This window comes from Phaethon lepturus, unplaced genomic scaffold, assembly GCF_000687285.1.
Source record: "Phaethon lepturus isolate BGI_N335 unplaced genomic scaffold, ASM68728v1 scaffold4427, whole genome shotgun sequence".
Lineage (NCBI taxonomy): Eukaryota > Metazoa > Chordata > Aves > Phaethontiformes > Phaethontidae > Phaethon > Phaethon lepturus.
In genome coordinates, this window is record NW_010552410.1 from 36,754 (window position 1) to 63,540 (window position 26,787).

At 42.2% G+C, this 26,787-nt stretch overlaps 1 protein-coding gene across 1 annotated transcript in view; it reads right to left on the reverse strand.

Annotated features, from left to right (window-relative positions):
• Positions 1-26,565, reverse strand: part of PRR5 (proline rich 5 (renal)) — a 54,205-nt gene extending 27,640 nt beyond the window's left edge. Inside the window, exons 1-6 of the mRNA XM_010291195.1 lie at positions 26,301-26,565; positions 15,753-15,833; positions 7,886-7,934; positions 7,150-7,207; positions 2,949-3,040; positions 628-768 (exon numbers count right to left, since the gene is read on the reverse strand). Of these exons, the coding sequence (XP_010289497.1) occupies positions 628-768; positions 2,949-3,040; positions 7,150-7,207; positions 7,886-7,934; positions 15,753-15,833; positions 26,301-26,431 (552 nt within the window). The 5' untranslated portion in view covers positions 26,432-26,565. The remainder of the gene's footprint in view (positions 1-627; positions 769-2,948; positions 3,041-7,149; positions 7,208-7,885; positions 7,935-15,752; positions 15,834-26,300) is intronic.
• Positions 26,566-26,787: the final 222 nt, after the last annotated feature.

Below are 26,787 nucleotides of genomic sequence, written 5' to 3' on the forward strand. Positions count from 1 at the left end.
CTGTCTCATCCCCCTTCTCCTCAACACAAGGTTCATGCTTTTCTTTAATTAAGAAAAAAAAAACCCTTAAACTTGCCTTTTGCCTAGAATTCCTCTTTTTGTTTCTCCTCACTACTACTAAAAGAAAAATGAATAAATCTAACACTGAAGGCAAATACCAGTATCTGGTCTTACTGGTTTTGTATCAACAACTTTGACAGAATTCAGTTCCAGTGACCAAATATGACCACGATTCAACCATAAACTGCATATTCACTTTGTTACCTACTCAGGATGTGAAGCTTCATATCCAGAACTGCTAATGCAGCAGCATGCAGCTTTTAATGGAAATCATGTTACTACCACATACACGAGCCTGCTTGCAAAAGTGCATGTTTCAAGGCCCACGGTTTCAAAATGAATCCTTACTCTCTTACTCTCAGACCCTCTGGATCTTAAGGCATGCAATCTGAACCTCTACAGTCTCTACTTTTAGATATTAGGACCACATTTAATTGCACAGAAGCTCTAGCATTCTGGGTAAGAAGTTTTCAATGAATGAGCAGAATCAGAGACTGCTTAAGGCTTCAGCAATGCAGTACGGGAAGACAGATAAAGAAAACAGCTTCAGAAAAGTAATGAATTTACCTGGAGTATTAACAGCATCTGAATAATAGAAGGTGGAACTCTGGCTCTGGAACGTGATAATGCATCTTCCAATTTAATGTTGAGGGTAATTATATTCCTAAAGTGCAGAAGAGCCAGCTGCCGAACTGAGGGCTCCTTCCCCTTAGAAACAGAAACAAAGCAAGATGGATTATGACCAGTGTGAAAATGAGTTTCAAAATCCTGTCAAAATTTCTTCCTCCACTTCTCAAGGATTACAAGAATGGTAAATTTGAATGAAAAGCAAAGGAAATATAACAAAGGACACAGAGCAGCCTACAAGTCTACACAGTGAATGAATTTGATTTGGCAGTAATGAATGCTGCAGACAATGACAGTCTGTGTATGAAGATGATGAAGGGTTGGGGTGGGCTGTGGGGGATCATACCTGAGCGCAGGATATATATGCATATTTTGTACTTTAACAGTAATGAAATGTATGCTATGTTTTTAAAAAAAAGCAAGGGTGAATTTCCATTATTTTATTATCAAGATTTTGAGTTCTGGCTGGGTACTGTCTTCATGTTACGGTGGGAATCCTGACTCAGTCCACCTGTGGATCCTCCTTTTCTCTACAGTTTGGGAGATTTCACTGTAAGGCAGGAGCAGAGCTGAAGTTTCATATTGCATTTTCAAAGACATCCTTTTACAGTTCAAGAATACCTTCTCATTGAAAAAAATCTCATCTGAAGAAAACAATGCTAGCTCTGCCTGCATAGATAACACTGCTTGCCTTATGAGGAGTTGTCAAACTGCTCCTGTTTCTGGCATCAGGGTTTTTTCCTTGGGTATATATGGCTGAACATATATATTCTTGCCTGCAGTTATGCGTGCTGCCAGCCAAGTATTAACGCTTCTGGAAGGTCTGGTATTCAGCTGGTATTGACTTATCTTAGTTTGGAATAAAGAAGCCTGAGCCAACCCCATTCCTTTTCACTTTGTTAATTATTTACACTGAAATAAAGAAGGCCCCAAATCTGCTTCAATTGCGAAAGAAAATAATTTACAAGAGCGCATAAGCACCAGCTAGGTTTTTGGGAAGTAACCTCAGAACATCAGGCACCTAGATCTATCTGAAATTACATGGGGCTTGGGGCTCTTATCCCCTCTAGGTTCCTTTGAAAATTGAAGCAATTACTTCCATCTGAAAGGTGAGGAGACTTGTGTTGCTAAATTATTTTCAAAGGCCTCAGGAACACAACAGTGAAAAGGGGTATTCAGTGCAATTTTCAAAAACATCTGAGTGAGTTCTAATTTAGTCAACTGCTTTGGAAAACCAGGTTGAGAGCCTACTTGTATCTCTAGGTGCCCAAATGCCTTTCATTTAAATTATGTGGCACTAAGAAAAATCTCCCATCTTATTCTAACAGGTTTTTAATACCATCTTATTTCTATCATTTTAAAGTTTCCACTGACAAGACAGAAGTCAGTGGGTCAACTAGCCCTGTATGTTTTTAGAGCTTTTCTCTTTCAGAATCAAATTCTGTGTTGCAGCTTTTCCACTGAACTCAGACTTCATGCCTGTAATTATCCGCAGATGCAAATGATATCATTAACATTCAGACAATCATTTTAGGCATAAAGTCCACTTGGAAAAATGGAAGAAGGTTTCTGAAGTTTTCCCAAATACGTTTAGGTACCGAACTCCCACTAAAATCTGTAGGCATCTAGGAGCAACTCTAGAAGGTCACTTACATCTGGTACACATCTCCTTGGGACTTAAGTGATAAACAACACCCTGTGGCCATCACTAAGTTAGAAGATTGAGCCTTCATCCAAATCAGATCAAGTATCTATTGTGGATTTAAAATTACTGGAGTCAAATTCTATGCTCACGTAAATGGTCTAACTCCACTGACTATTGCTGTTCATTTATAGTAGCATAGAATTTGACCTCAGAAATACAATTCCTTTTCAAAAGTGGAGATACTTCAAAGACAAATTCACAGTGCAGAGAAGGAAACGCACATATTGAAGTCAACACAGCTCTATTTAGTTCACTGTATGCATCAGTTTATTGTTCATAAGCTTTTTTGAGCTTTAATGTGAGCTGACATAAGGAATAAACATCCTCCTTGCACTCCACTCCTGTTTTCAAAGTTCCCCTTCATCTTTTTCACCTAAGCACTTCAAACCCCTGTTTGCATAAGTTACTTATTAGCATGACATGACTATACAGAACAGCTGCACTGAGAGGTTGGCCCAAGGAGAGAGAGTTAAGGATTGCATCAATCTGTTGATGAACCAGTAAAGTTGCTTTTTCCAGTTTTTCAAGATTCTGTTGTAACAGAGTAATTTTTCACCTGCACAGGATAGAAAATAGCCTGAAGCATGGGCAGGACATCACTGAAGAAAAAATCCCAGGTTTCAGCTAAGGTATCCAGTAGTTTCTGCCCTGCAAAAACACAAAACAAACTAGTGAACCATTTAGGTTGTAATCAGCTAACTGCAAAGACTAGAACATGCAGGAAAAAATGTGGGTCTGCTATTATACACAAAGATGAATCATGTAACAGCTACTATTAGCAGTATGGAATTAAGCATTCCTTTCACTGCATCGGATCATTCAGTATTTGTGTCTTTTCAAATGACACATCTAATGTTCTTAGTAAACTCAGAGATTTTGAGGTTAAAGCTTACTCAGAAAAACCCCATGAAGAATAAAGAATAATAGGTTGGGTTACCTCCTCCTCTTCTTGCAGGAATACCTACTGGACAAGACTGCAGAGGAGAGCAGTAGGAGGAGGACACAGCAGGTTAAACGTGGAAACATTCCTGCACAGTAATCTCCCCCATGGTGCTCCCCTCTGCCCTCTAAGCCGCAAGCCAGCAGAGCAAACTGTGCTCTATGGAGCTCCTCCACAAAGCATGCCCTCAGACTGATCCCTTAACTTCCCTGTATCTCCACTTACATAGAAAATCTCACCCAAGATCTATGGAAAAAGAGAATGGTGTTGTGGCTCTAGTTTTTACTGTAACTTTTGAAGGATGCAGTCAAAACCTGTTATGACGTGAGTTCCCTATGGTCCTTGCAGCGAGGCCACCTCCCTCTCTATTCCCTCCCCAGCTGCAGCCACCTGAAAGCCTCTCCACCGGAGGCTGGAGAAGCTCTGGCCAGGTCCTACAACCAAGCTGGACATGGAGTTCCTCACAGAAACTTTCGTAAAACACAGAGGGAAATGCAGGCGCCGAGATCTACAGGAGAGGAAGTCTGGCTCGATAGCTGAATGCCATCTGCAAATCCCTGTTCCCCCAAACCACCTGTGTGACCTTGGGCAAGCTCTTTAGCATCCCTGTGCCCCATACCCAGCTGTGAAATAAGGGCAATGCCACTGCACCTCCACTAGCAAGTTTTATGGAGATAAATACACATCAATGACCATGAGGCATTCAGACAAGACAATATGACTATCAGGAAGGAAATTCAATAGCAATCAATCCATATCACTACTGGTGTCAGAATCGGATACTACTGTTAATTTTGGTATTACAGCATTACTTAGGGCCTCAGCCACGGAACATTTTGCCCAGAACTGCAAACACATCACAAAGAAACTCCATGAAATCTACACTCCAAGTTAGCCAAGTGCCAATCTTTATTATGGGATACTTGACCTCCCTGCATTTTTAAGCACATGACAAATAGCACCAGCTCTGGCCCATCTGCAACTCCTGAATTATTCCTGGGTTGATGACTTTAAGTGCTTTCAGTGACAAATGTGGATCACTATGCTATACTGCAGCTGCTGGCTTGTGAACCACACCAAGGTCTTTGTCCTGCACCACCAGGCACGAGTTCTCTGTCCTACATGCTCATGCACAAGATTAAAAAGGGTCGTCTTGGTTTCAATTTTTAAAAAAATTGTCTTGCATTAGTTCTCGTGAAACACAGCAGGGAATCAGGTCCAAAATTCCTAGCAGCTGTAGCAATAATAACAACAACAACAACAATAATAATACCACCATTGCATTATAATCTCCACATACTAGTGTCTGAAACACTGAAGTGTTTCAAAGATATAAATCTGATCATGAAGGAGAAGCCCAACCACTTTATGACTTTAGGGCAGAGTTTTAAACAGAGTTAAATATGTTAGTTGCCCAGAAGTTGAGGTTAAGTGGAAACTAAGCCCTTACAAATCTGGCTCCAGATTTGGGTGCTGAACACTGGTCCTTTTAAAATTTTGGTGCTAGAATTGCATGAAGTCAAATTACCCTGTTGAGATAAAACATCCCTTTACTGTTGCACACTCATCTTGTGTGCACCTTGTTTTGTGAAGTGACGCATTTCTGCACAGCAGCTCAGAAAGGCTGCAAAGTTAACTGCCTTTTGCCAGGCAGGCCTTTTACTGGGGCTGTGGAAGAATTCCTATGGTTTGTTGATGATGAGCATCTTTCACATGGAGGAACGTGACTTCCGTGTCCTCTCAAGAATACGTTTGTTTTACTGTCAGGCAAAGACCTCTACATTTACTATAAGCATTTGCTGGATTCCAGGAAGCTGGCTTATTCTAAGTGCTCATTTTAATGAAGCACAGTATTGTATGACATAAAAAGGCTTAAAAGTGCTTCTAAAAGTTAATTGAAACTCCTGAAAGAAATATAAGAATAAAAAATCATAATTTCAAAACAAAAGCGAAAAATTTCAAAAGCTCTTGCAGAGCAAAAACCCTCCAAAGTGTGCTCTGAAGTGATCTTTTTTCTCTTGAAAACTTCAACACCAACTGGAGAGGGAAACTCAAACCATGGGATGTGGGGCAACCTGAGATTTGAGGGCAGGACTGCTGCTGCTGCAGACCCAAAATGGAGCCCTGCTCAGAATGGGAGCTCAACCAACTTTGTCTTCAGCGTTTTGGGAGCCATGGGGTCACTGACTATGGGATGGACTCTGGGGTGCTGCCTCTGTTGCCAGGAAACCCAAATTCCAGCCTTGGAAATTCACATCCATCAGCAGCTCCCCAGGCAAGCTAACAGAAAGCTGTCTGTCAGAAAGACCTCTGCCTCTGAATGAGATTCCTAAATTACAGCCACCCTCCCATAACTTGCCAGTTTTAGTGAGCTGACATTTCGGAGGACAGACTTGGAAAAAAAGATGACCAGTTTAATCCTCACCTTACCAGCATTTCTTACCGTAGTTTAAGGGCAAATCACAAAATAATACACTAACTTTAAAAACAAAATAAACTTAAGAGCTTGCTGAAATTTTGTATTGGCTAAACATGTACCTACATTTGAAAGCCAGTTAGTGGTCTCACATTTCAATTTTTCATCTCAGCTTTGATCTGAAACATCAGAGATAGTATTTTTGATTTTCAAGCTAGTAAAACCAGAAGAAAAACAGGTTGGATTTTGGTAGGTGTCTGCATCTAATTTGCCAAGCTGATACTTAAAAACTAACTTTCTTTGTGATTTACAAAGTGCTATGAAGGCCTTGAGATCCTTACAGATCCTTGAGATCCCCTTGTGCTCTCCAAGATGTTATTTTATATAACTGAGGAATACTGTGTTCAGCTTCAAGGAGTTTGGGTACTTTTTTCAGGGTATTTTTTAATGTGAAATTTTCTCTTTTTGCAGTCTTCAGTGCTATTGTCTTTTCATCAGAAAAGCTAGGTCCCACAGCACCATCTTAATCCGATCAACTGTACTGTCAGTAATGTAAGGTCACATTTAGGATTTATAGATAGCTGAAACTAATGGAAACGGTTGTCTCCAGGCTACTGCTTAAACAGTATATTTAGACTAAGTGGTATTATGACTGCAGCTTTGGAAAAGGAAAGACACATTTCTTTAAAACTGCCTCAAGACTCCCTGAAGATCTTCAGAATGTTTACATGGGCAATAATTCTCGAAGATATTCCAAAACCATTTCACCCTCTGACGATGTATGCCTACATCTAGGACAAAATGGCATATTTAAGAGCATATCTAAATGCTGCGCAATAGCACAGGACGTGAAATGAGGGTGACTGTAAAACAACACATCAGGTGGGGGTTATCCTTGATGTTTACTTCCATAAGGTGACACATCCAGAAGGTGCAGACAGACAAATGGAGCCTTGACTGTGAAAAAGAGCCTGTGTCTGACCTCGTTTATGTAATCATGAATCCAGAATAACTATTAAAACCACCTACAGCATTATTTTGGACTTAGCCAGACACTTCAACTAACTGGGATCTTAGTGTTTAGGTTTTGGTTTATTAAGATACCTCACTCTATTTCTCCACTTTTCCTTAACATTGAGCAGGCTATAAATGAAGGAGAAGGAAGTATCCATGGAGGTAATCCTCCCGTTACTTCCTCGCTGCTGCTCTAGGCTATCATCTCTCCTTGATGAAAGCCAATGGCAACATCAAGGCAGGACACAAGAACAGACTACAGGAATTAACTGATACAAGCTAATCCAGAGTCCCAGGAAGACAGTGGAAAGCATCACACTGCCTCCAGAATGCACTGGCTAGAACTCCTGTGGCAGACATAGATAGCAATGCTAAAATCCAAGTTACCTTCATAAAACCGGATCTTGTCCCTTAGGATCACCATGCCTTTTGTGAGCAGCTGATTCTGTAAATAAAATATAGACTACCTTTACTCAATTCTGTACTTCCCTACAGCCATCGTATTTCACACTTTGCTCATTCTTAACTTTTGACAATAAAAAGGGTCTTTTATTTTAATGATCAATCATCAAAGGACTCCTCCTGTGTCCATCTTGCTTAAATCACTTGGCACAGTGGTCAAGTGATGATGTAGTCACCTACTGCTTTCAGGATACAGCACGTATTCTGTGCGGTACAAAGTGCTTCTAAAACTTCAAATGGCTGACCCACAAAGCAAGGACTCTGCCTTAGAGAAGCAGAAAGAATACTGCTTCAATAGACAATATGTACTCACTGCTAAATGTCTTTCCTATTAACTATACTACAGTGAACTTAACTGGTTTACTGAGGAACTTAAAATTTAAGTTAAAAGAGAATGTCTGAAGTCTACTGAAAGACAGCAATGTCACAGAGAAACACAGTGACTGCACAAATCTATTCCATGGCTTGGGCTTTCACTATCTAGCTAGATATATAGAAAATCCAGATCTCTTTAGTCCATAAATGACAGAACACAGAGAAGTCAGTGGGTATCTCTGAATGGTTTCAAGGAGCTCCAGATCAGCATTTAGAGTGGGTGAAATTATTTTGCTCAGTAGCATGTAATGAAATCTGATTTAAATGAAAGAAAACACATGCCTACCTGTAGATATTCAGTGAAAAAGGATCCCAATTCTGTTTTCAGTAATTGCCTGTATTAAAAAGAATAAGAAAAGTATCTGTGTAATCAGCAAATCGTATTAGCTGTGCACTGCATGGAAATGAGGAAGTCACTAATAGCAAAATATTTTCGTATGAGCACAAAGCCTGTCAGTAATGCCTAAATACAAATAGAGCAAACAGGGTCAACAATACCAAGACTCCCAACCAGCACTTCTGTATGTTGAAAAATATCCGCAGTGCTTTTAGATGGCTCAGTTGCATGAATACGTATGAAAGGAAATGGAGTTTTGATGAAAAGAGGACACTTTCCATCCTACATCTAACACTTTTAAAAATGCTCGAGTTGTTCTCCTGCTGTGCCAGGGCTTCACTGGCGCCTGGTGTTGCAAACATGGGAGAACCCCTGGCGCTCTCTGCCTACCCATGGTCTGAGCCAAAAAATGAGCACGTGACTTGGCTGATGTGTTCAGAGCCAAATCATCCCTGTCTCTGTCCTGAAAAAAAGAGCTGTGACAAATTACAGAGAAACCTGAAGCAGGATGATATTCTGTGGGTTTTGTTGCAGGTGTGAAACTTGTCCAGTTTTCACTGAAAGGGTCATGATCTTCCACTCAGGAGACCCACGACAGCTGAAGTTTCATACGGTTTCAGTGAAAAAGCAGGTAGAAATTTAACAGTTTAGCTCTGCCTTTCATGATTACTCTACACTAAAACATACAAAGCAATCTCAGAGAGCAAACTCACATGCAAGTAATTCCTGCAAACAACCCTCAAATTCACAAACTGAATGAATTCAACCCGATTCGCAAGCCCAACATTTGCACCCATGTAAAACTCACTACATTGCTAAAAAGCTGTACATCATTTAAGTCTCACACATTGGATTCTAGATAGACTTCTCTGCACTCGGGTTGCTATTTAGGTGCCTAAATGAGAGCTTGGACCTTATAAAAATGTAGGGGCTTTCCGAATAATTGCAAATCTGGCCTGGAGCGCTTTTGAAAACTTGTCTCTGTGTGACCACCTCAGGTCCCATGAAGAAATTAGGTCAAATTCGACTTAAAATCAATTCGACTTAACATCTAAACACCAACTTCAATTAGGGTAGTTATGTAAATTATATTTTTGGTAGCATGCTATCTTCTATCCCTTTGGGTTATGTTTTTAACTAGCAAATAACTAATTAATCAAATTATTTAACTAGTAAACAAATACAAGTCTGGTTTAAAAAGTACAGCATATTCCCATGCTCCATGAAAAAGTCTGCAGGAGTTGGATCTGATGTTTTTAACACTACATGCTTCAGCACAGCCTCTTGAGATCTTCTGAAAGTTCAGAGAAAGCAGGAGCAGGTCAATTTTTAGGAGGCTGAAATACAGTATCTTATTTATTTATCCTTAAGCACATGTCCACACTGACCTCATAGCAGCCTGTGGAAACACTCTAGGCATAAAGGAAATAGAAAATAAACAAAAGGAAGGGGAGTTTCAGATGCTCTCAAGCATCAAAATCCTTTTCTGCTAGAAACCCGATTAATTCAGACAAATCATTTATGGACAAAAATTTTCAAAGCCAGCTCAGGCTTTAGCCATAGGTCTCTCATTGCCGTGAATGGCCACTGTATGGCTAGCCCTCCTGGCATGGTGTTGCAACCCATGGGAGAGGACAAGCCTTGCAGTGCCCTGAGACTCCACCCTCAACGGTACCCACCCCAAGCCCTTGGCAGGGGTTAAAACCCACCTCCCCCAAAGACTGTTAAAGTCTTAAAGCCTTAAGAGTACGTCAATGAGTACAAGGATGCTATAGCTAAATCACGCCATGCACACTTCAAAGTGGAAATTTACTGTCCAAGTGGTGTGATTTCTTTCTGCATCACAAGCGATCGCACTAAAGGTTTTTCTTAGTTTGAACATGAATAGATAAACCATTTTTAGGTTAAAATAATGGGAAAGTTGCAGTTTTGAATTCTCCTATGACAGAGGCAATTTATTCCCAGATATCACTTTGTGCCACTGTTTCAAAAAAAATACTGACTCTTTATGCTGACAGATTTTGTTAATTTTCTGCTCCCTCCTCAAGGTAGCAGCTCTTTGAAGTCTAGTCCTGGATTCCTCATAGTCTTGAATAAGCGATTTGCAAATACTTTCTCTTTTCATATTTTAGGTTCTACTGATAATTCATGGCATTTAGAGCAGGAAATACAAAACGATGTTCTACTTATCCAATAACTAGCCCTCTGATAAAACAAAATCCCACCACATTTCCATTTTTTCGGTTGTGAATAAACTAAACAACCAGTTTGTAGTTAATTATATGCACTGGACTGCATCACACCAAGCAGCACTATGGCTACATTAGCATCCCTGTTTATAGGGTGGAAGAAGAAGTGACAGCACAATTAATGCATCTTGCTCTTCGAATCCCTAATAATACAGATACTTCATGCTGCTTAATTAATTTCTTGTGAAATAGTGAGGCCCTCAGGCCACATCAGAACATTGGTGTTTGATGTTCTCTGTACCCATATTCATTTAAAAGAGATTCACAACAAAGCTGGATCAAGACATTGCTTGCAATTTTTTCTCATCCTTGCTTAATTTCCTTTAACAAAAATCAGTTAGGTTGTCACTGATCCTGGATAATTCAGATTACTGAATAACCTTACCTAGATATGTGGAGATCATGGTGGAATCCAGGTAAAAATCTGATCAAAGCTAGAAGAGATCCCTGATCAGGTAGGATACTTCATTTCAAGTGTATCTGATTTTGAAGCTAGCCATTCTGCACTCTGATGAAGCTTGTATATCATTGATATCAGGTCTTCATTGCCTATTTAATGACTTCATAAATTAAGATGGTAATTTATAATGCACATAAAATACGCTAAAATAGCTCCTGACTTTATTGTATCTTCCTGCTGCTGCTTCTCTGGTTCATTTTGAAATTAACTCTTGCAACATTAGTCAGAATGGAAAGTCTAACGCTGTATAGTATCTGATTTTAACTTTATTAGTTAAATAAAATTAAAATAAGCAAATGGAAACAAGTGGTTTTATGGAGTTTGAACTCTTGCTACAAAGGAGGAAATTCCACTAAAATGTGCTTTGCTTGCATTAAGTCAGTATCCTGAAACTCAGAAAAGAGGCAGCTATAAATATGTATTAGCTTTAATACAGGATGTCCTGCTTCCACTGTGTTTCCCTTTCCTTCTTTTTCTTCCTTGATTTACAAGTGGTGTAAATAAATGCTTTGAAATGACATATGGTGCATAAAATGAAAAAGGAAAAACCACTGTATGATTACTAACATCACATACATGCACCAGGAGAAATACCAAACGGTGAGTATATGAATACAGATTTTTATTACCTGACTTTTTAATCAATCCTCTATCAAATGACCTAGTAAGGGCTCAGAAGAAGTAATGTACAGGCCAACACTGGTGCTACTCCCAGTTACTGACGTCTCTTCTCACCACCTTACTGTACTTCATTAGCTTTAGCAGACTTAGGAGTTACGGCAATATGAAAGAGACTGAAGTCACACACTGATTTTATTGGCAGCAGGGCTTCCGAGCGCTACATAACTCCATATTTAAGGCCACTTTCTAATGACAGAGGAATGCAAGAATGGTGTCAAAAGGCATCAATGTAAATGAGTGGCAGCTTTTATGAGCCAAACCTGGAGAAAAGTAAACGGTACTGTACAGAGTTGCACCCACTGATGTTTTCTTAAATAATCAGTGCATACATAACAGAGTTCAAAGCCTCAGGATGTCTGTTCAGAAAAGGAAGTTATACGCATTTGTTTGCACGTATGTGACATACAGTAGTTGAATATACGTGACATTACTGAGTCAAAATGATGGTGTGCAAATATTGCGGGCATAAGCTAATTATTCAAATATTTACACTTGGTCTGTGAGTCAACTTGGATAGTCAAGGTTTAATTATAAAAAGTATCCCAGAATTTGCTTTAATTAAAGTGGTAAAACAAATTAACTTCTTTTACTGTCCTGTAACTGTTGAAAAACATTACTGATACTAGCTATTTACCCGAATGCTTCCACACTCAAATTCTGCCCAGTGGAAATAATGGCTATGTGTCTTTTTATTTATGTACTTGTGCGGAAAATGCAACCAAAACAATTGTAAGGAAAATATACACTTGTTCCACTCCTGAGGTCCTGTTTATGAATCAGATATTTTTGCATTCAATAATAACATTAACCCAAAGAAAGTTACTTTGAATTAAATAAAAACAGTAGTAAGCCAGATATTTTAGATATGTGACAAATCAGTAATTTCTTAGTTAGATTTTGAGCTGAATTTAAGTGAGGCAAAAGGGCTTCGGTTGCAAACAGTCAGGAGGCCCTAAACCGTTACTGACTGCGGTCAGCAGTAAAATGAAGCACACAGCAGGAGTGCAGTAGTTTCTGGAAAGAGGATGTGGCTGAATGTGTGAACAGGCATGTTTAAAAAATGCCACAACCATGCTCGCCTCTAGAGACAGATCTTTTGACTGTTTTGGCCTCTTTGCTCACTCGCAGTTTTCTCACCTTAGCTTTTTTCTATGAATGAAGCAAGAAGGACACACACGAAAAGCTTCACAAAAACAAACTCAGAGTTGTTACCGAGAGGATGGACAGCTTTTGGCAACAAATTAGAAGGCTGTTCAGGCCAAGTTGGAGGAAAGAGGGAACAACCTCAAAGCAGAATAGACAAGAACCAGTCTCAAAAGCCATGCTGCATCTCGCCAAACATTCACTCATCCCAGGAGAGTTATGCTGCTGATGCCTCGTTTACGACCGCAGCTTTCTAGCTCAGTCTATATTTCACAATATTTTGTCCATTAGCTCAGGTATGAGTCACCAGGCATTCTCCTTGAAGTGAGCTATCAGCCAAGACAACAACAAAGCAGCGTTATCCTTACCCTAACAAAAAGAAATAGGCCTATCCTGCGGCAGCAAAGCCCATCATAAAATGGAAAAAAAAATCAGTCTATTTGTAGTCAGCTTGCCTGTTCAGCTGCCTGGGATGTTGCAATAAATTCAACACAATTATATTACTAGGCATCATTATGGTGCACTGTTGATACCCAGGAAAATGAAAGCAAAATATGCGCACAATTCACCAAATAACATCCATCCATCCATCCATCCATCCATCCATCCATCCATCCATCCATCCATCCATCCATCCATCTTCCCATCCATCTTCCATTTGTTGGCTCATACAAGATTATATTTGCCTCTGTCACGTCAACAAATAATTTTTCCTGTTCTGTCCCTCACCAGCAGATGAGCATCCTGAGGCAAATGCATTGGGCCAGGAAATCTCAGCCCAGAACTGTTGGGATCACTCTGCACACTCGACCTTAAGGAGGAGGAGCTATGGCATTGATCTGCACGGCTCGACCTTAAGGAGAAGGAGCTGTGGCATTGAGAAGCTGGTAAACAGCTGGATATCTGCACGGCTCAGCCTTGAGGAGAAGGAGCTGTGGTAAACAACTAAGAGGAAGCAAAGGAGCGCATGGACACCTGCAGGCAGCGAATCCTGACTGTGTGAGAGGCGCATGGACAGCGTGTGATCTCTCGTATATAGCCAATTGCAATAAAGTGTGTAACAAGCTGTAACCAATCATGAGTGTCTGCGCGGTGACTAAACAAAAATTATGATATATACGGGATTCAGACAAGACAATAAACGGCTTCGGAATATAACTCTCATAGAGTTGTGAAGTCCATCTTTCTCCCGCACAGAACTACCATTTTTTGTCATTCAGATAAAGCTGAAGAATCCTAACTGCACTTACAGTAGTAATGATCCACTATTACTCCAATAACTAACTCTAAATGATTGATGGATCATGCTAACTGACAGCCATCCTAGAAAAGCTATTCTTTGTATGTCATTTTCTCCCCAGGGATGTAAGAAATAACGGGAGAATAAGTTTCTTTTCATTTCAAAAAGACAGGGAGAGCGGGAAAAAGATCACAGGCCAAATGTCATTTGTCTGGACTTCTCTGAAGATATTCCCACAATTAAAGGAACCAGACCAGGAGAGCTATCCCAGACTGGGAACTAGAAAGCAACAGATAATCCCAGAATATCTGGATATTCTGTGGATTTTGTCAGACTCCAGTCCCTGGATAGAGTGGGAATAAGCGGTAACGGAAAAGGAATCACTGAGGCTCTTATCTAAAGACAGCCAGAGAATGTAATAAGCCGCCTGTCTTTTGTAAGCACAGCTTCTTTTCTACCGTTTATTCTTCAAAGCATTGGGACAAATTTCTAAAAGGAAATCTGCTATCTTGCCCTTCTCAGTGAGAGAAGGTTTAGTGAGTAATAATAAATAAGTGATAGAAAAAGTAGCAAAAAGTGCTGTAAATCCAGATACCAGCTTACCTCTTGGTAAACTTTTCTTTGCAGCTATAACTTAAATAGAATCACAGAATCGTTTAGGTTGTGAAAGACCTTTAAGATCATCAGGTGCAACTGTTAACCTACCACTGCCAAGCCTACCACTAAACCATGTCCCTAAGCACCACATCCACATGTCTCTTAAATACCTCCAGGGATGGTGACCCAACCATTGCCCTGGGCAACTTGTTCCAATGCCTGACAGCCCTTTCAGTGAAGAATTTTTTCCTAATATCCAGTCTAAACCTCCCCTGGCACGACTTCAGGCTGTTTCCTCTTGTTCTATCACTAGTTACTTGGGAGAAGAGACCAATCACCATCTCACCACAACCCCCTTTCAGGTAGCTGTAGAGAGCGGTACCCCTCAGCCTCCTCTTCTCCAGACTTAACAACCCCAGTTCCCTCTCCTCCTAAGACTTGTGCTCTAGACCTTTCACCAGCTTCACTGCCCTTCTTTGGACATGCTCCAGCACCTCAATGTCTTTCTTGTAGTGAGGGGCCCGAAACTGAACCCGGTATTTGAGGTGCGGTCTCACCAGTGCTGAGTACAGGGTGATGAACACTTCCCTAGTCCTGTTGGCAACACTACTTCTGATACAAGCCAGAATGATGCTGGCCTTCTTGGCCACCTGGGCACACTGCTGGGGTCCTTTTCTGCCAGGCAGCTTTCCGGCTACTCTTCCCCAAGCCCATAGCATTGCACAGGATTGCTGTGACCCAAATAATAATAAATAGCTCAAATGGTAGATTTTCACTTTTTTTTTTTTTTTTTTTTTTTTTAGGGAAAAAAGTTCCCATTCTACTTCTCACCAGTCTGTTGTGAACAGTGTGAACAGTATCATCACAGTATGAGAAAGAAATAGGAACCGTAAAATGTGTTACTCAGGTCATTGTGCTGACAAGACAGCTTTACACCACCTATAGCATATTCAGCCTGTGCAGAAGGAGCAACTAGATGTAAGGGACCACCAGGCAGGACATCTTTCCTTGCCATGTTGCACTGAGTATTTGGAGGCTTTACATCCTCCACAGATGCAAGGGAAGCGCCTCAGAGCTAGTCCTGGCACCTCTGGAAAGGGCAGCATCATTGCAGTGGAATAGGGCTGCCTTACTGCCTTACTAGGCTGCCTTACTGTCCAGGTTTTCCCTTCCTTAGTTTCAACCCAGTATGTCAAGACAGACTCTGAAATAATCCATCCCCCTTACAGCTAAATACCTCCTCTGCAGGAGGAGGAACCCGGCTCTCGCTACACAGCGAGGTGTTGACACACATCAGCAACAGCTATTCACTGAGGCCAAACTGACTGTACTGGTCTGGGAAAAAAAACAATGTAATACTGCTGCAGAAGCTTTCAACTGCAAGTGCTAGCAAATAGTACTGTGCACACTGGCTAATAACACCAGACATAGAGTTGAGTTTCTTACCTGACTCCTTCATTGAGGTTGTACAGTTCATGGTCCGGGAGACCCTTACGCTGGAACACCGCTATTACTCCATTGTGGATACTGAAAGAGGACATTAGGAGTCATTAGCAGCCATCTACATTTTAGAAGGGTATCACTTCCACAATAAGCCTAACATCTCTGCCTAGAAACTGAAGGACCTTTAAGTTCTAAATGACTTCTGGTACCCCATCCCAGATGCCTTAAAGGGAATTATTGCCTAGCAAATAGATGACATCTTTGAAAATAAGTTCTTTTTGATTTGTTCCAACTCAGTAACTTCAACAGTTGCACATCTGAAATCAGTAATTTCATAAAACTTAGGCTTATATATTTTAGGTACTTTTTTCGTATCTTAGGTATTTAACTTTTAATATATTCAAATATTAAATATATTTTAAGTATTTTTAAGTATATTCTATGGCTCACCACAGAGACAATTAACAGCTTCACTATGAGATCAGTGATGATATTACTGGCATTGTTGGCATATGTTTGTCTGAGCTATGGTTACTTGATTTCTTTATCAATAAGCCAGCACTTATCCATGCTGGACATTATACCTGAAGTTTAACCCACAAATATAGCATCCCTTTACTAGAATTGAATCCCAAGAATGGTTAGATCTTAAAAAAAAAAAAGAAACACTGGACAATTATGAATTTTAAGTCAATTTAATCTCTCATTCATAATTTCGAAAATGAAACAACAGAAAAGGGGCAATTGGTTACAAAGACCTATTACCACTTACTCATTTCTCAAAGATTTACACTCTTGCTCCAGCTAAAGGAAAACCAAGGCTGCGCTGAAAGAACAGGTCTAGAGTTTCTAAGGCAGACAGTGAGAGAGGCAGCATTGTGGTAGGCACAGGCCAACCATCTGTCCTACAAAAGCACTCCCTTTTCATTTTCACTGCCATCTGTAACTGTTCTGCAAGCAGATGTTGCTTAGAGGTGGTGACTTTCTGCTGCAATCAGACACAGCTGAAGATAGGATTGAGACCACAAAATTATCCATCTCAGCAGGGAGTCACATACCCAACACTCTCTGTCCCTGGGGTGTATGGCCACCAGCCATTCTAGGATGCTGAATGGCAAAAACCTGCCAGGTACTTAGGTACCCAGCAATCCACATGCTTAGCAGGGATGCTTACTGGTCCCATGAACTTAACAAGACCACACCTCAAAGGGTTACTGAAATGAGTATGTGCTTCAAGATGAAGCCCTGAAATGCTCCTGAAATACAGCTGACACAATATAGTGTGATGACACATCAGCCTAAATCACTGAGCTTAGGTCTGAGGGCAAAGGTAAAGAAATGCCAGTGAAAGGTGAGACCAAACCTGCTCCAGCATTAGTCAAAGGAAGTAGAAGTCTCCTTTCCTTTCTCCAACCCAGTGCCACCTTTTATAGCCTTACAGCCTTGACTCCAAAAGGAAAGAAGACTCATGTGGTCCCTCCGTCTGTCAGATCATTCTCCACTCTTGGAACCACCTCGCAACTTCTACCACATTTAACTATGGAATGAAGTCCTCAAAACATTAAGTCTTTTAGGTTTCAGCTGGGGTAGAAGGAGTATCTTTTAGTGACCAAGAACATACTGCAGGGTGAGCTCAGCCTTTATTCGACATGCACACAGATGCTTTAGCTTCCCGATGCTACCACACAAGAAAGCAGCCTTTATCCGCTCCACTGCTCGTATTACTGCTGTTTGGTTTCTAATACGACTTTACTGAAATGACCATTCCCACCACTGGCAGTGACTGCCTGTTACTTCATTTTCGTCTGCCACATGTAAAATAAAGACGATAACACTGACCACTAAAGGGTGTTTTAAGATTTATTTATTAAAATCATAACAAAAGCAATGAGTGTGATTATCAACAGCAGTACTACATGCCATCATTGTCACTGTTTTTTGCATCTTCCCTCACAATCCTACTGACCGCGAAGAGAAAATACAGATTTTGGCATGTGGCTCTTCCTATTCAATGTTGCACCTCAGAAGGGGAGATGACATCTTAAAGCTTGTTTTTAAAAAAGCACAGGGCAGAAGTCTTCCTGCTCTGCACCATCTTCCTGGATGGATCTCATTCTGCATGCCATCTCCCAGCCTGTACTCTGCGGGAGCAAGGAACAGCAACAACCAGCCACAGGGGTGCTCATGAGGTGTATCTGGAGGCCACTGACTGAAATCTCACCCCTAAAACATCTGATGAAAAGACCTTCTGAGGATCAGACGCTAAACCATGTACATCCCTCCTGGGGATCTGGTTCTACCAGCGACTTCACAGCATCATTTTTCAGAGATTCTGGTGCAATGGAGCAACAACCAGAGCTCTGGAAAGCGAAACCAGGACTAGATTTGCCCATCCCAGGTACCAGGATTTGTGGTTGCTCTGTCTTGTGAAGAAGAGCTAAAGGTGCTATCTGTTTGTAAGGTCTCCAGAGGGAGGAGGCCTGATTCCTACTGGCGGATGAGTTTGGTCAGCTCAGAGCCAGATCCAGCTACATGCGGCTGCTCCCACCGCAAGGGGATGTCATTGCAGGCACTGCGCCACTCAGCAGTGGAGTGTGCCTGGAAACCTCAGCAGCCCACATTAAACCTTCACAGGTCCACACTAAGAGAACCCCTTTCAATGCTTGCTGGGAGCAAAGGATTGGGCTGGACAGTAAAACCGTGACTATTCACTGAGAGATTCGAAATGCAGGCACGCAACAATGCTGAACAGCAAAGAGATGCGCTGTAAGAAAAGCTCAGCCATGTTCACCTGTGGAAAAAGGAAATTAAAAGTGGCAGATGAAGGATATGACCCGCTGTGGAGAAACACACAAGCACATCAAAAGAGGAACCATTATTCTCTCTCTCTTTTGCTCCTTTGGTGACGTTTCCATGGCATTAAGCATACCCCACCCCTCCCTGTTGGTCCCTCTTTCTCCCCTACACCCATGTGCACAGACATACACTCATGATCTAATCCAGCTTATTTTGGCTGGCTCGAACAGACACACTCAATTTATGATTATTTGAAAATTGGCAGATAAATGTCTCTGGTATACAGTGAAGTGACTTGGGTATTTTAATATTATGAGTAATATGTGAAGTACGATTAATGTAGTGAATAAAACAAGCAGTCTTTACACGCTCTTCTGATTCGGAAATGAACTTTGCAATGTTCCCTGCCAGCCTTCTGCAGAGAAGAATGACTAAATATCTCTCCTAGAAGCCAGCGTGCTCTCTCCTCTTCTCTCTGGCACTCCTTTCTAAACGAGGGAGAGGTTTTCTCTTTCCAGCTTAACAGGTCCATTATTATTCCTCAAAGAAATAAAGAGAGAGCAAGGCAGGTTGTGAGCATGTAAGTTATTGCTCATGTAGTAGAACTGCACCTACATAAAACATCCTAGTGGTGATCTTTTAATCTGTCTGGAACCTCCCTTGTAGTGAGGGACAACTGCCTTGTCTGTAAAACAAGTCTTGTCCCCGCTGCATTGACCAGCAGCCTTTCCTTCCCACCGCAGACAGCAGCACTTGCCTGCAGGGTGCAGACATGCAGTCCAAGGAGGACCACGGAGATCTGGCCCTCCACACTTGCTCAAGAGGCAACAAAGAGTAGTCAGAATAACCAATGCTATCAGTGGCATAAGTTGGTGTCAGGGTAATAAAAAGCTAGCTTAATTCTTTTTAGTTACCTTCAGCGAATGAAAAAAACAAACTCAACTCTTGCTTAAATCAAAGTAACACTATGGTTTCTATAATGAATGACTGTTTAAAAGGGTTTACTCAGAATGGTACAACCTTCTGGTGTAAAGAAAATCTGAGGTGCTGCTTACATACAGAATTCCTGCAAGATGCTTGAGGTGGGCGGATCACCTTTACTTGTGTCTGTGACCAGCTGCCACTGAGGCTTAAGTCAATAATGTATGTAATTAAACTTACATTTTAATAGGTAACCTGAATTGGAAATGCCTTGTAAACTCCCTTCTGTAACTCTTTTACAACATGAAAGTTAATAATGGGTGTACTCATGCACTATTACTCTGAACACCTTCCCTGTAGTGGCTGCGTGCGTAAACGTGTGCTCAAGGTGCACAAGAACAAAGCATTGCAGAGGAAACAAAAAAGAGCCCATGCTCAGTACTGATTAAGGTTCTAGTCTGCAATCAAGACCAGACCTCACACTGTATGGTCAGGGTTATAAATGCTTCTGGTTTGCTGTATTGTACCAGCAGAGGCATTTTACAGAGAAGTGCAGATGTAACCTCCTACTCCTGCAGTGCTGCACTTTCTCCTGCTTAAGGAAATGAGCAATTTCTAATAATACTCCCCCACCAACATCTTCTGTTGGAACAAGGGGGACCTGGAAGGTCTGTGCACCTGAGCAGTGCACCTTTGGAACAAGCTAGAGCCACCCTCACCCTGTGAGAAAAGGCTAATCTCTGAGTTAGGGGATTATGGTATTTCTTGAAAGCACAACACCAATTTGTTAGCCAGGTCCTCAACTGGTATGAATTGGGGTAAATTTCTGTGGCAACACTATTTAACCTGAATCCAAGCACTAAGATACATTGTGCAGACACCTTTCAATAAAAACATATGCTATGGGTCACTCTTGGTCTGAAGACTATGGCTAGAAGAAGACATTTTGAGAGACCAGCAGCAGGGCAGAAAGCAGCCCAGGAGGAGGCTTCTCACAGGTCAGTGGGTGGGCAGGGAAGAGAGAAGCATGGCTAGAGCAGGCTGGCTGTAGGAGGGGAAATACCAGGATTGGAAAACGGCAGAGACTAGATTTTGCGGGTGGAGGCTTGCCTTTAGAATTAAGACAAAATGTCAGATGGCTCGAGCAATGTATTGTACTTATCTATCCCACAGTTGCCACAGATTGCAGTTGATTGCTGAAAGAGAACTACCTACAACCAAGAAGGCACTCACAGCAACAAAAATCAAGCCAGCAGCCTAAGACCCTTCACCTCTTTGGAGAGACAACTCAATCTAGAATATTTGTCTGATCCTCCAGAGAAGGTGGTGGCTCCAGGACTTGCTACTCGGCCACCTGAAACGTGGGGAACGGCAGCTCTAGCACACACAGCACAGACCTTCCCCACTGTTTGCTTTAGCATAAAGGGATCTGGAAAGTGTAAATCCCCAAAGCACAAAGTTGGATGCTCGCTGACGGCACTCCCAACCAGCCTAAGAGCGTGAGTGCCAAGACAGGGAGGGTGGGGCTTATTAATCTGATTTTTGCATAAGAGAAGCCACTGCCTAAGTAGCTCGATACCACCAAAACATACATTTCCCTTTAGCTGCTAGTTGCCCACCCAGACACCACTGCCTTTGGTGGGTGGGAGGTTGGCTCCCCCCAGCACTGAAGTACCCACCCCTGTTCTTTCACTGACTTTTTAAAAAGCCAAGAAGGAAAACTTTTGTCATTAAAACGCTGTTTTCTGACAGGTCAGAAACACTTTGTCCACAGAATTGAGGAACAACTGCAAAATTGGGCTTGCAAGCCCCTGTCTGAATGCTGACCTGTTTGCTTCAACCGTGGCCATGGCATTCCCAGCTTGGCATTTCCTGGCAAAGCAGGCAGAGTGGCTCACATTTTCATTCATGCACAACACGCAGGTAATTTTGGCTCTCTAAAGCAGTTATTAGCTTTGCATGCAAACAGCATGGGTGAAAATACTGTTTTATTTATTTAGTGTTTGCAAATTCTTCCCTTTCCAGAGCTCCAAGTAAAGTCCATGTGCAAAAACAATGCTATGTGAATAATCACACCCTGCGAGTATCGGGTAGTTAAAGGCAAGATTTTAATTTTCAAAAGGGACTAAGTGATTTAGGGCTCATTTCCTCTGGAATGTTATGGGAATAGCTAATTAATAATAATTAACCTGATATATTTGCATCAAAACCTCCTTTAAGGCACCCTCGCTCCAGAATAAAACCTCATTTTTCTGAATTACCTTAATCTAATTGGGGGAAGAGCCCATTTTCAGCACAGCTTCAGTCCAGTTGCAACTCCACAGGCTTTCCATGAAGCCTTGACCCTTTCAAAGTAAGCTTGCAGCTGCTAGTTCAATTACGTTTCTGAAATTTCTACCCAAGGTAAAGCAATCTGCAAAGAGGGATAGGCTGCAATTACACACTGGATCATACAAGTGAAAATACGCTGGTCTGCAAAATCCCATCTTCAAAGAATTTTAGAGGCATTAGTTCACAAACTTCAGCAACTATAAACACTACTCTTACGTATGAAGAAGGTGAGACAGACAGGTGAAAGGACTTCGCTTAAGTGTTACCAGGAGTTAGCATCTCTACAGAGCGTAAGACTAAGGAGATTTTGGCTTCCAATTATGCCCGCAATTCAAGCAAGTATAAATATGTCTGGAGGGCTATGGGGAGCAGCCATTCTCCACCACCATTTTCTATTACTGGAGTCAAGGCTGGCACATGCTCCATGGTGCAGTGGTGGCTTGACCAGCTGGGAAGTCCCCTTCACCCAGCCCGTCCCTCTTCCCCACCCCATAGCTTGGCTCTGTCTGCCCCCCATGCACACACATGGCCAAACACTCCAAAGAGAGCTCCAAATAAAGAGTCAGGAAAAAAAAGGTTATTCTCAAACAGACAGAAATATTTCAAAATATTTCTAAATAAACACTAAACATTGGAAGAAAGAAAATTTCCAAGTAGAAGTAATAGATAAATATGCTGTTCTAAAATGTTTTCTCTACTAGAAAAGCCTCCCTGTAATCTGAAAAAACATTAATTTTTAATTAAAAGATGAAATATGGTTCCCGTGACTGTAAAAATTACAGCAAGTTATTGTGCTTATTAAAACCCTGTAAAAATTAGCCTGAACTATAAAACTCTTTTTGATTCCATATGTCTCCTTGGATTCACTGCTGATCTCACTAATGTCACAGGCATCTCATCTGTGTTTTCTTCGCCTTTTCTTTGCTATCTCCTACTCCTTCATGTTTCCCTGAATTTTCCCCATTTTCTTACACTGAAGATCCAAGTGTCTTTGACTAGAGGCTTTCCCACAGCACAACTCAGACAGTATCAGTTCCTGATTAGGCAGTCTGTGATAGCTCAGTCAGAATGAAAACCTTTCGATGGATTTTATTTGCCCTGAGAGGGGCCCCCCTGGCTTGCAAGCTCAAGATTAAAAACCCGGGGTTTCTCAGTCCAATTGGTTTAGTCAGCATTCAGCCCTCATTTTTTTGCCTGAAGCAGAAAAGGGGCCGGGGCGGGGGGGGGAGGGGAGGGGAGAAAAGGAATTGAAGACAATGCTAGTGAAAAAATCTAAGCTATTTTAATCCAATGCAAATTCTGTGAGCTGTAACGAAACTGTATTGTTCCACTATGTTGCTGTTGGTTGCTAGTTAATGTGCACTGCCGGCGTGTTCCTGTACAGATCTTTTGGGGTTCATGGGAAAGCAAGCTCAGAAAAAGCTGTGATATAAAGCTTAATTTGCATAGTAGCAGACAGCAGCCCGGCACCAACTTCCCTTTGATCTAACAGTGTCGAGAAGTTATACAGCATTTTAGTTTGGAAGTGAAGGAAAGTTATCGGGGAGGAAGAAACCTTCCTTGCTAGCACTGAATACTACGCGCCCTTGGCACACTGAACCCTGCGATCAAGCTCCTGCAGTTTGCTCTCCCTCCGTGTCAGAAAGCAGCAGGCATCCTCTGGTATAAACAGTCTGAGGGCTGAGACCAGTCTGAACACAGTGGAGGTGGCAGAGGGGACGTCACTGGGCAGCCAGACTGCAGCCACAGAAGCTGACTGCAGACGCGGAGCCGCACATCCTCCTCAGGAAAAGCCCACAGTGACAGAGCTGCTACCTTGCAGAAGACCCCACTGCCAGCAAAACTCTGGCTCGGCAGCGTTTCAGCACAGCCCCTGGCAGGGCCCAGGCAGCATCCTCACTCCACCTCAAAGGGCTGACTTTCAGCACGGAACCAGCAGTCTCGTGTGGGGCAGGGCCTGCCATGGGGTTGTGCTTTACCTCTCCCCACTTCAGTTTTGATGAACTTGGTTCAAAGCCTCTTTCAAAAGCAGATACACATATGCCACACCCAGGCACAGCTGCTAACATTAGGCAAGAAACCAGCAGACATTTAAATATAGAACAGCCAGGCTTGGTGAAAGGAAAGAGCTCTGCTGGTGCATCTCGACTTCTGTGAAGCTCTTATGCTCAATATTGCACAGAATGAAACAACACAGGCAATCCTTTTGTTTGGAAGAGCAAATATTCCCATAAACCGAAGTATGGTATGCTAGTCCTCTGTTGGGGTGTTTCAATTATGCAGGGGAAAAATAAAAAACCTTCCACAGCCCAGGAGTTTCAAAACCCACCCGAGATTTCTAGTCAAAGTTTAGACACCCAGTTTGCAACACTGATGTTACAGTCTCTCCAGCAGAGCTTAACACCAACTCCTTCAAGACCAGACCCTGTTACACATGCCAAGATGGGCACGCACCGGTGACAGGCAGAAGCTACAGTGGATAACTTCTTAATACTACTAATCCAACATCATTTAAGCCCCAGCTTTGCTGAGGATGCTCTCCAGTTTTACAGCCTGTAGAATATCTGAGTTTCTTAAAACCAAAAGAGGATACAAGTCTTTTTACTCCTGAAAGAAGAATTGCCCTCACTCTCTCTTCCACTCGGGAGAAAGCCTTGCAGTATTAAGCAAGTAACAAAGGGACTTCCCTTTGCCCTTGCAGTGCAACTGGCTTGTAATCTGCAGAACTTGCCATAGCTTCAGGCAGCTGTTAGTGCAGGCATGCAGTGCCCACTTGACTTGCCACCACAGGTAGCACCGGCCTGCCGCCGCACAACAGCAGCCCTGCCAGTGCTCCCAAAGCGTTTGAGAGGCACGTGCCACCAAATGGCAGGGACAGCCCGGTGATCCCTGCACAAGGAAAAGACAACAGGCAGCAGGAAAGCACAGTTAGGCCCGAGGTCACGCAAAGCGGTGACAGGATGACTCGTGGACACCTACCCCAGGAAGAGGCGATGGGACAATTGTCTAATCGTTTGGATGAAACGTGCAGAAGTCTAGCTTGCTGACAGGCAATCACTTATGGTCAGAGCTAAACCTGTCCTGTCCAAACTAAATGTAACAAACTCTTGCTCTATCTCACTTAGGAAAACCCTCTGGTTTGAGTACATGGAATCCCTAACCCTGGAGCTCTCCCCCTCCCAGCAAGCCTGGTGCCTGACTTGCTCTCCATGCGCACCCACTTCCACGGCTCCCTCCCCACAAGCAAGACCTGGAAACACTAATCCCTGCCAACTAAAGCCATCAGCACACTGTCACAAAAAGGCTTTGGGGACTGTATTCTGTCACCATGGTTCACACCAAGGAGTATCTTACTCCCTGCTGCTTTCCATAGGGCTACTGGCCAAGCGAAGCCCCAACTGGCACAAGCCAAGGTGGCCCAGTCTAGCCTTTAATTACCATCACCATCCAGACCTTGGGGACAGCTCCATGTCATACAAATAGCACAATATTTAAGCAGAAACTTGGTAATTTTTGAGACTGGTACAGTTTCAGTGCTTGCTGCACTGCTGGCATTAAACAACTAATTCATAATGCAGGCATGAAACCACAAATCAAGTAGTTAGGACAGAAGGTGTGATTTTTTTTTTTTTTTCTCAGAACTCAAATACCTTTAACAAATCTGTCTATAGCTCACTGGTATTTTTCTTCTATGGCTGTACCACCATACAATTATAAAACATTACAAATGAGGCTTTCCAAGCTGTGACCCAGGAGATGATATTTCATTTTCAAAAAGGATGTAAGAATATAATTCCTAACAACTTAGAGACTTATCTATACAAGTGTCACCAAAATGGTCATTAAGGTGCTTTCTAAATTATCTGTGCTGACACATTCTCAGCAAAATGTTTGCGTGGTTTTTTTTTGTCAAACTAATAAAATTCAGATGTATAAACACAGTAAAGAAAACAATCAGGGCTTTTTTTTCCCTGTCCAAAGTGCATGTGCTGGCATGCACACATACACACACACACAGATATTTGTATTAATTGGGTAGACTTTGTCATATCTATATCAACAACCAGCAATATATACAGTTATGCAGATAATAATGTATTTTAATAGCTGTGTATATGTAATTTTTTAAAAACTAAAATAAACCAAATCAACCTCGAATGAGAATATCTAGATAGACACAAAGACATATTTGTAGCTCTGAAACAAGTCCTTGTCCGTCACAAGGAAGAGCAGGCTGAGCCATCTGCAGGAAAGGCTCTTTGCCATCAGCCTTCAGAGAAAGGTTAACAGCAACGGAAAGAAAAACGCTCCTGTCTTTTACTTGAACACAAACTCCGGTACATGTAACACACTAACGCAGAAGCCCGGTATACTGTAAACTTGCCGAGCTGGGAGCAAGGCACCCTAGCCTGCAAGGCAACGGAGCGGCTACCTGCGTGTTAATCACGGCCACGGGAGCACGGAGAGACTGCCGGGGAGTCAGCACATCGTGCGAGACCTTACCTGTTCCAGGTAGCGTTGGAGCAGGCCCGTCGCTGCTGGGTCCCCCGCTCATCCAAGGCTGCCTGCTCTCTCTTGCCCAGATCACTGAGGCTGGGCGAACTCATGAACTTCAACCTGCGAAGAGTCCTCATGGTCAAATGTGTGTTTGCGCGTGGCAGCTACAGATACACCATCCTGTTTACACACACACACACGCAGCTGGAGCAGCGGCAGTGGCAGCAGCAATGCGAGCAGTTCCCTCCGTTTGCTGTTCAAAAAAGAAACTTAAAAAAAAAAGAAGAGAGAACCAGTCTCTACGGAGCACACCTCTGCCAGCAAGAAAACAAACCTTTAATCAGATCAACTCTGACGTCATCAACTGTGGTTAATAATTTCTCCAGTCCGTTCAAAAAATAAAAGAAGTCGAACTTCTGGCTGCTGCAGCACTTTGAAGGGGCCCCTTTGCAACCAGCAGCTGCCCCGAGTGCGGGGGCTTCCCCTCCCCCTG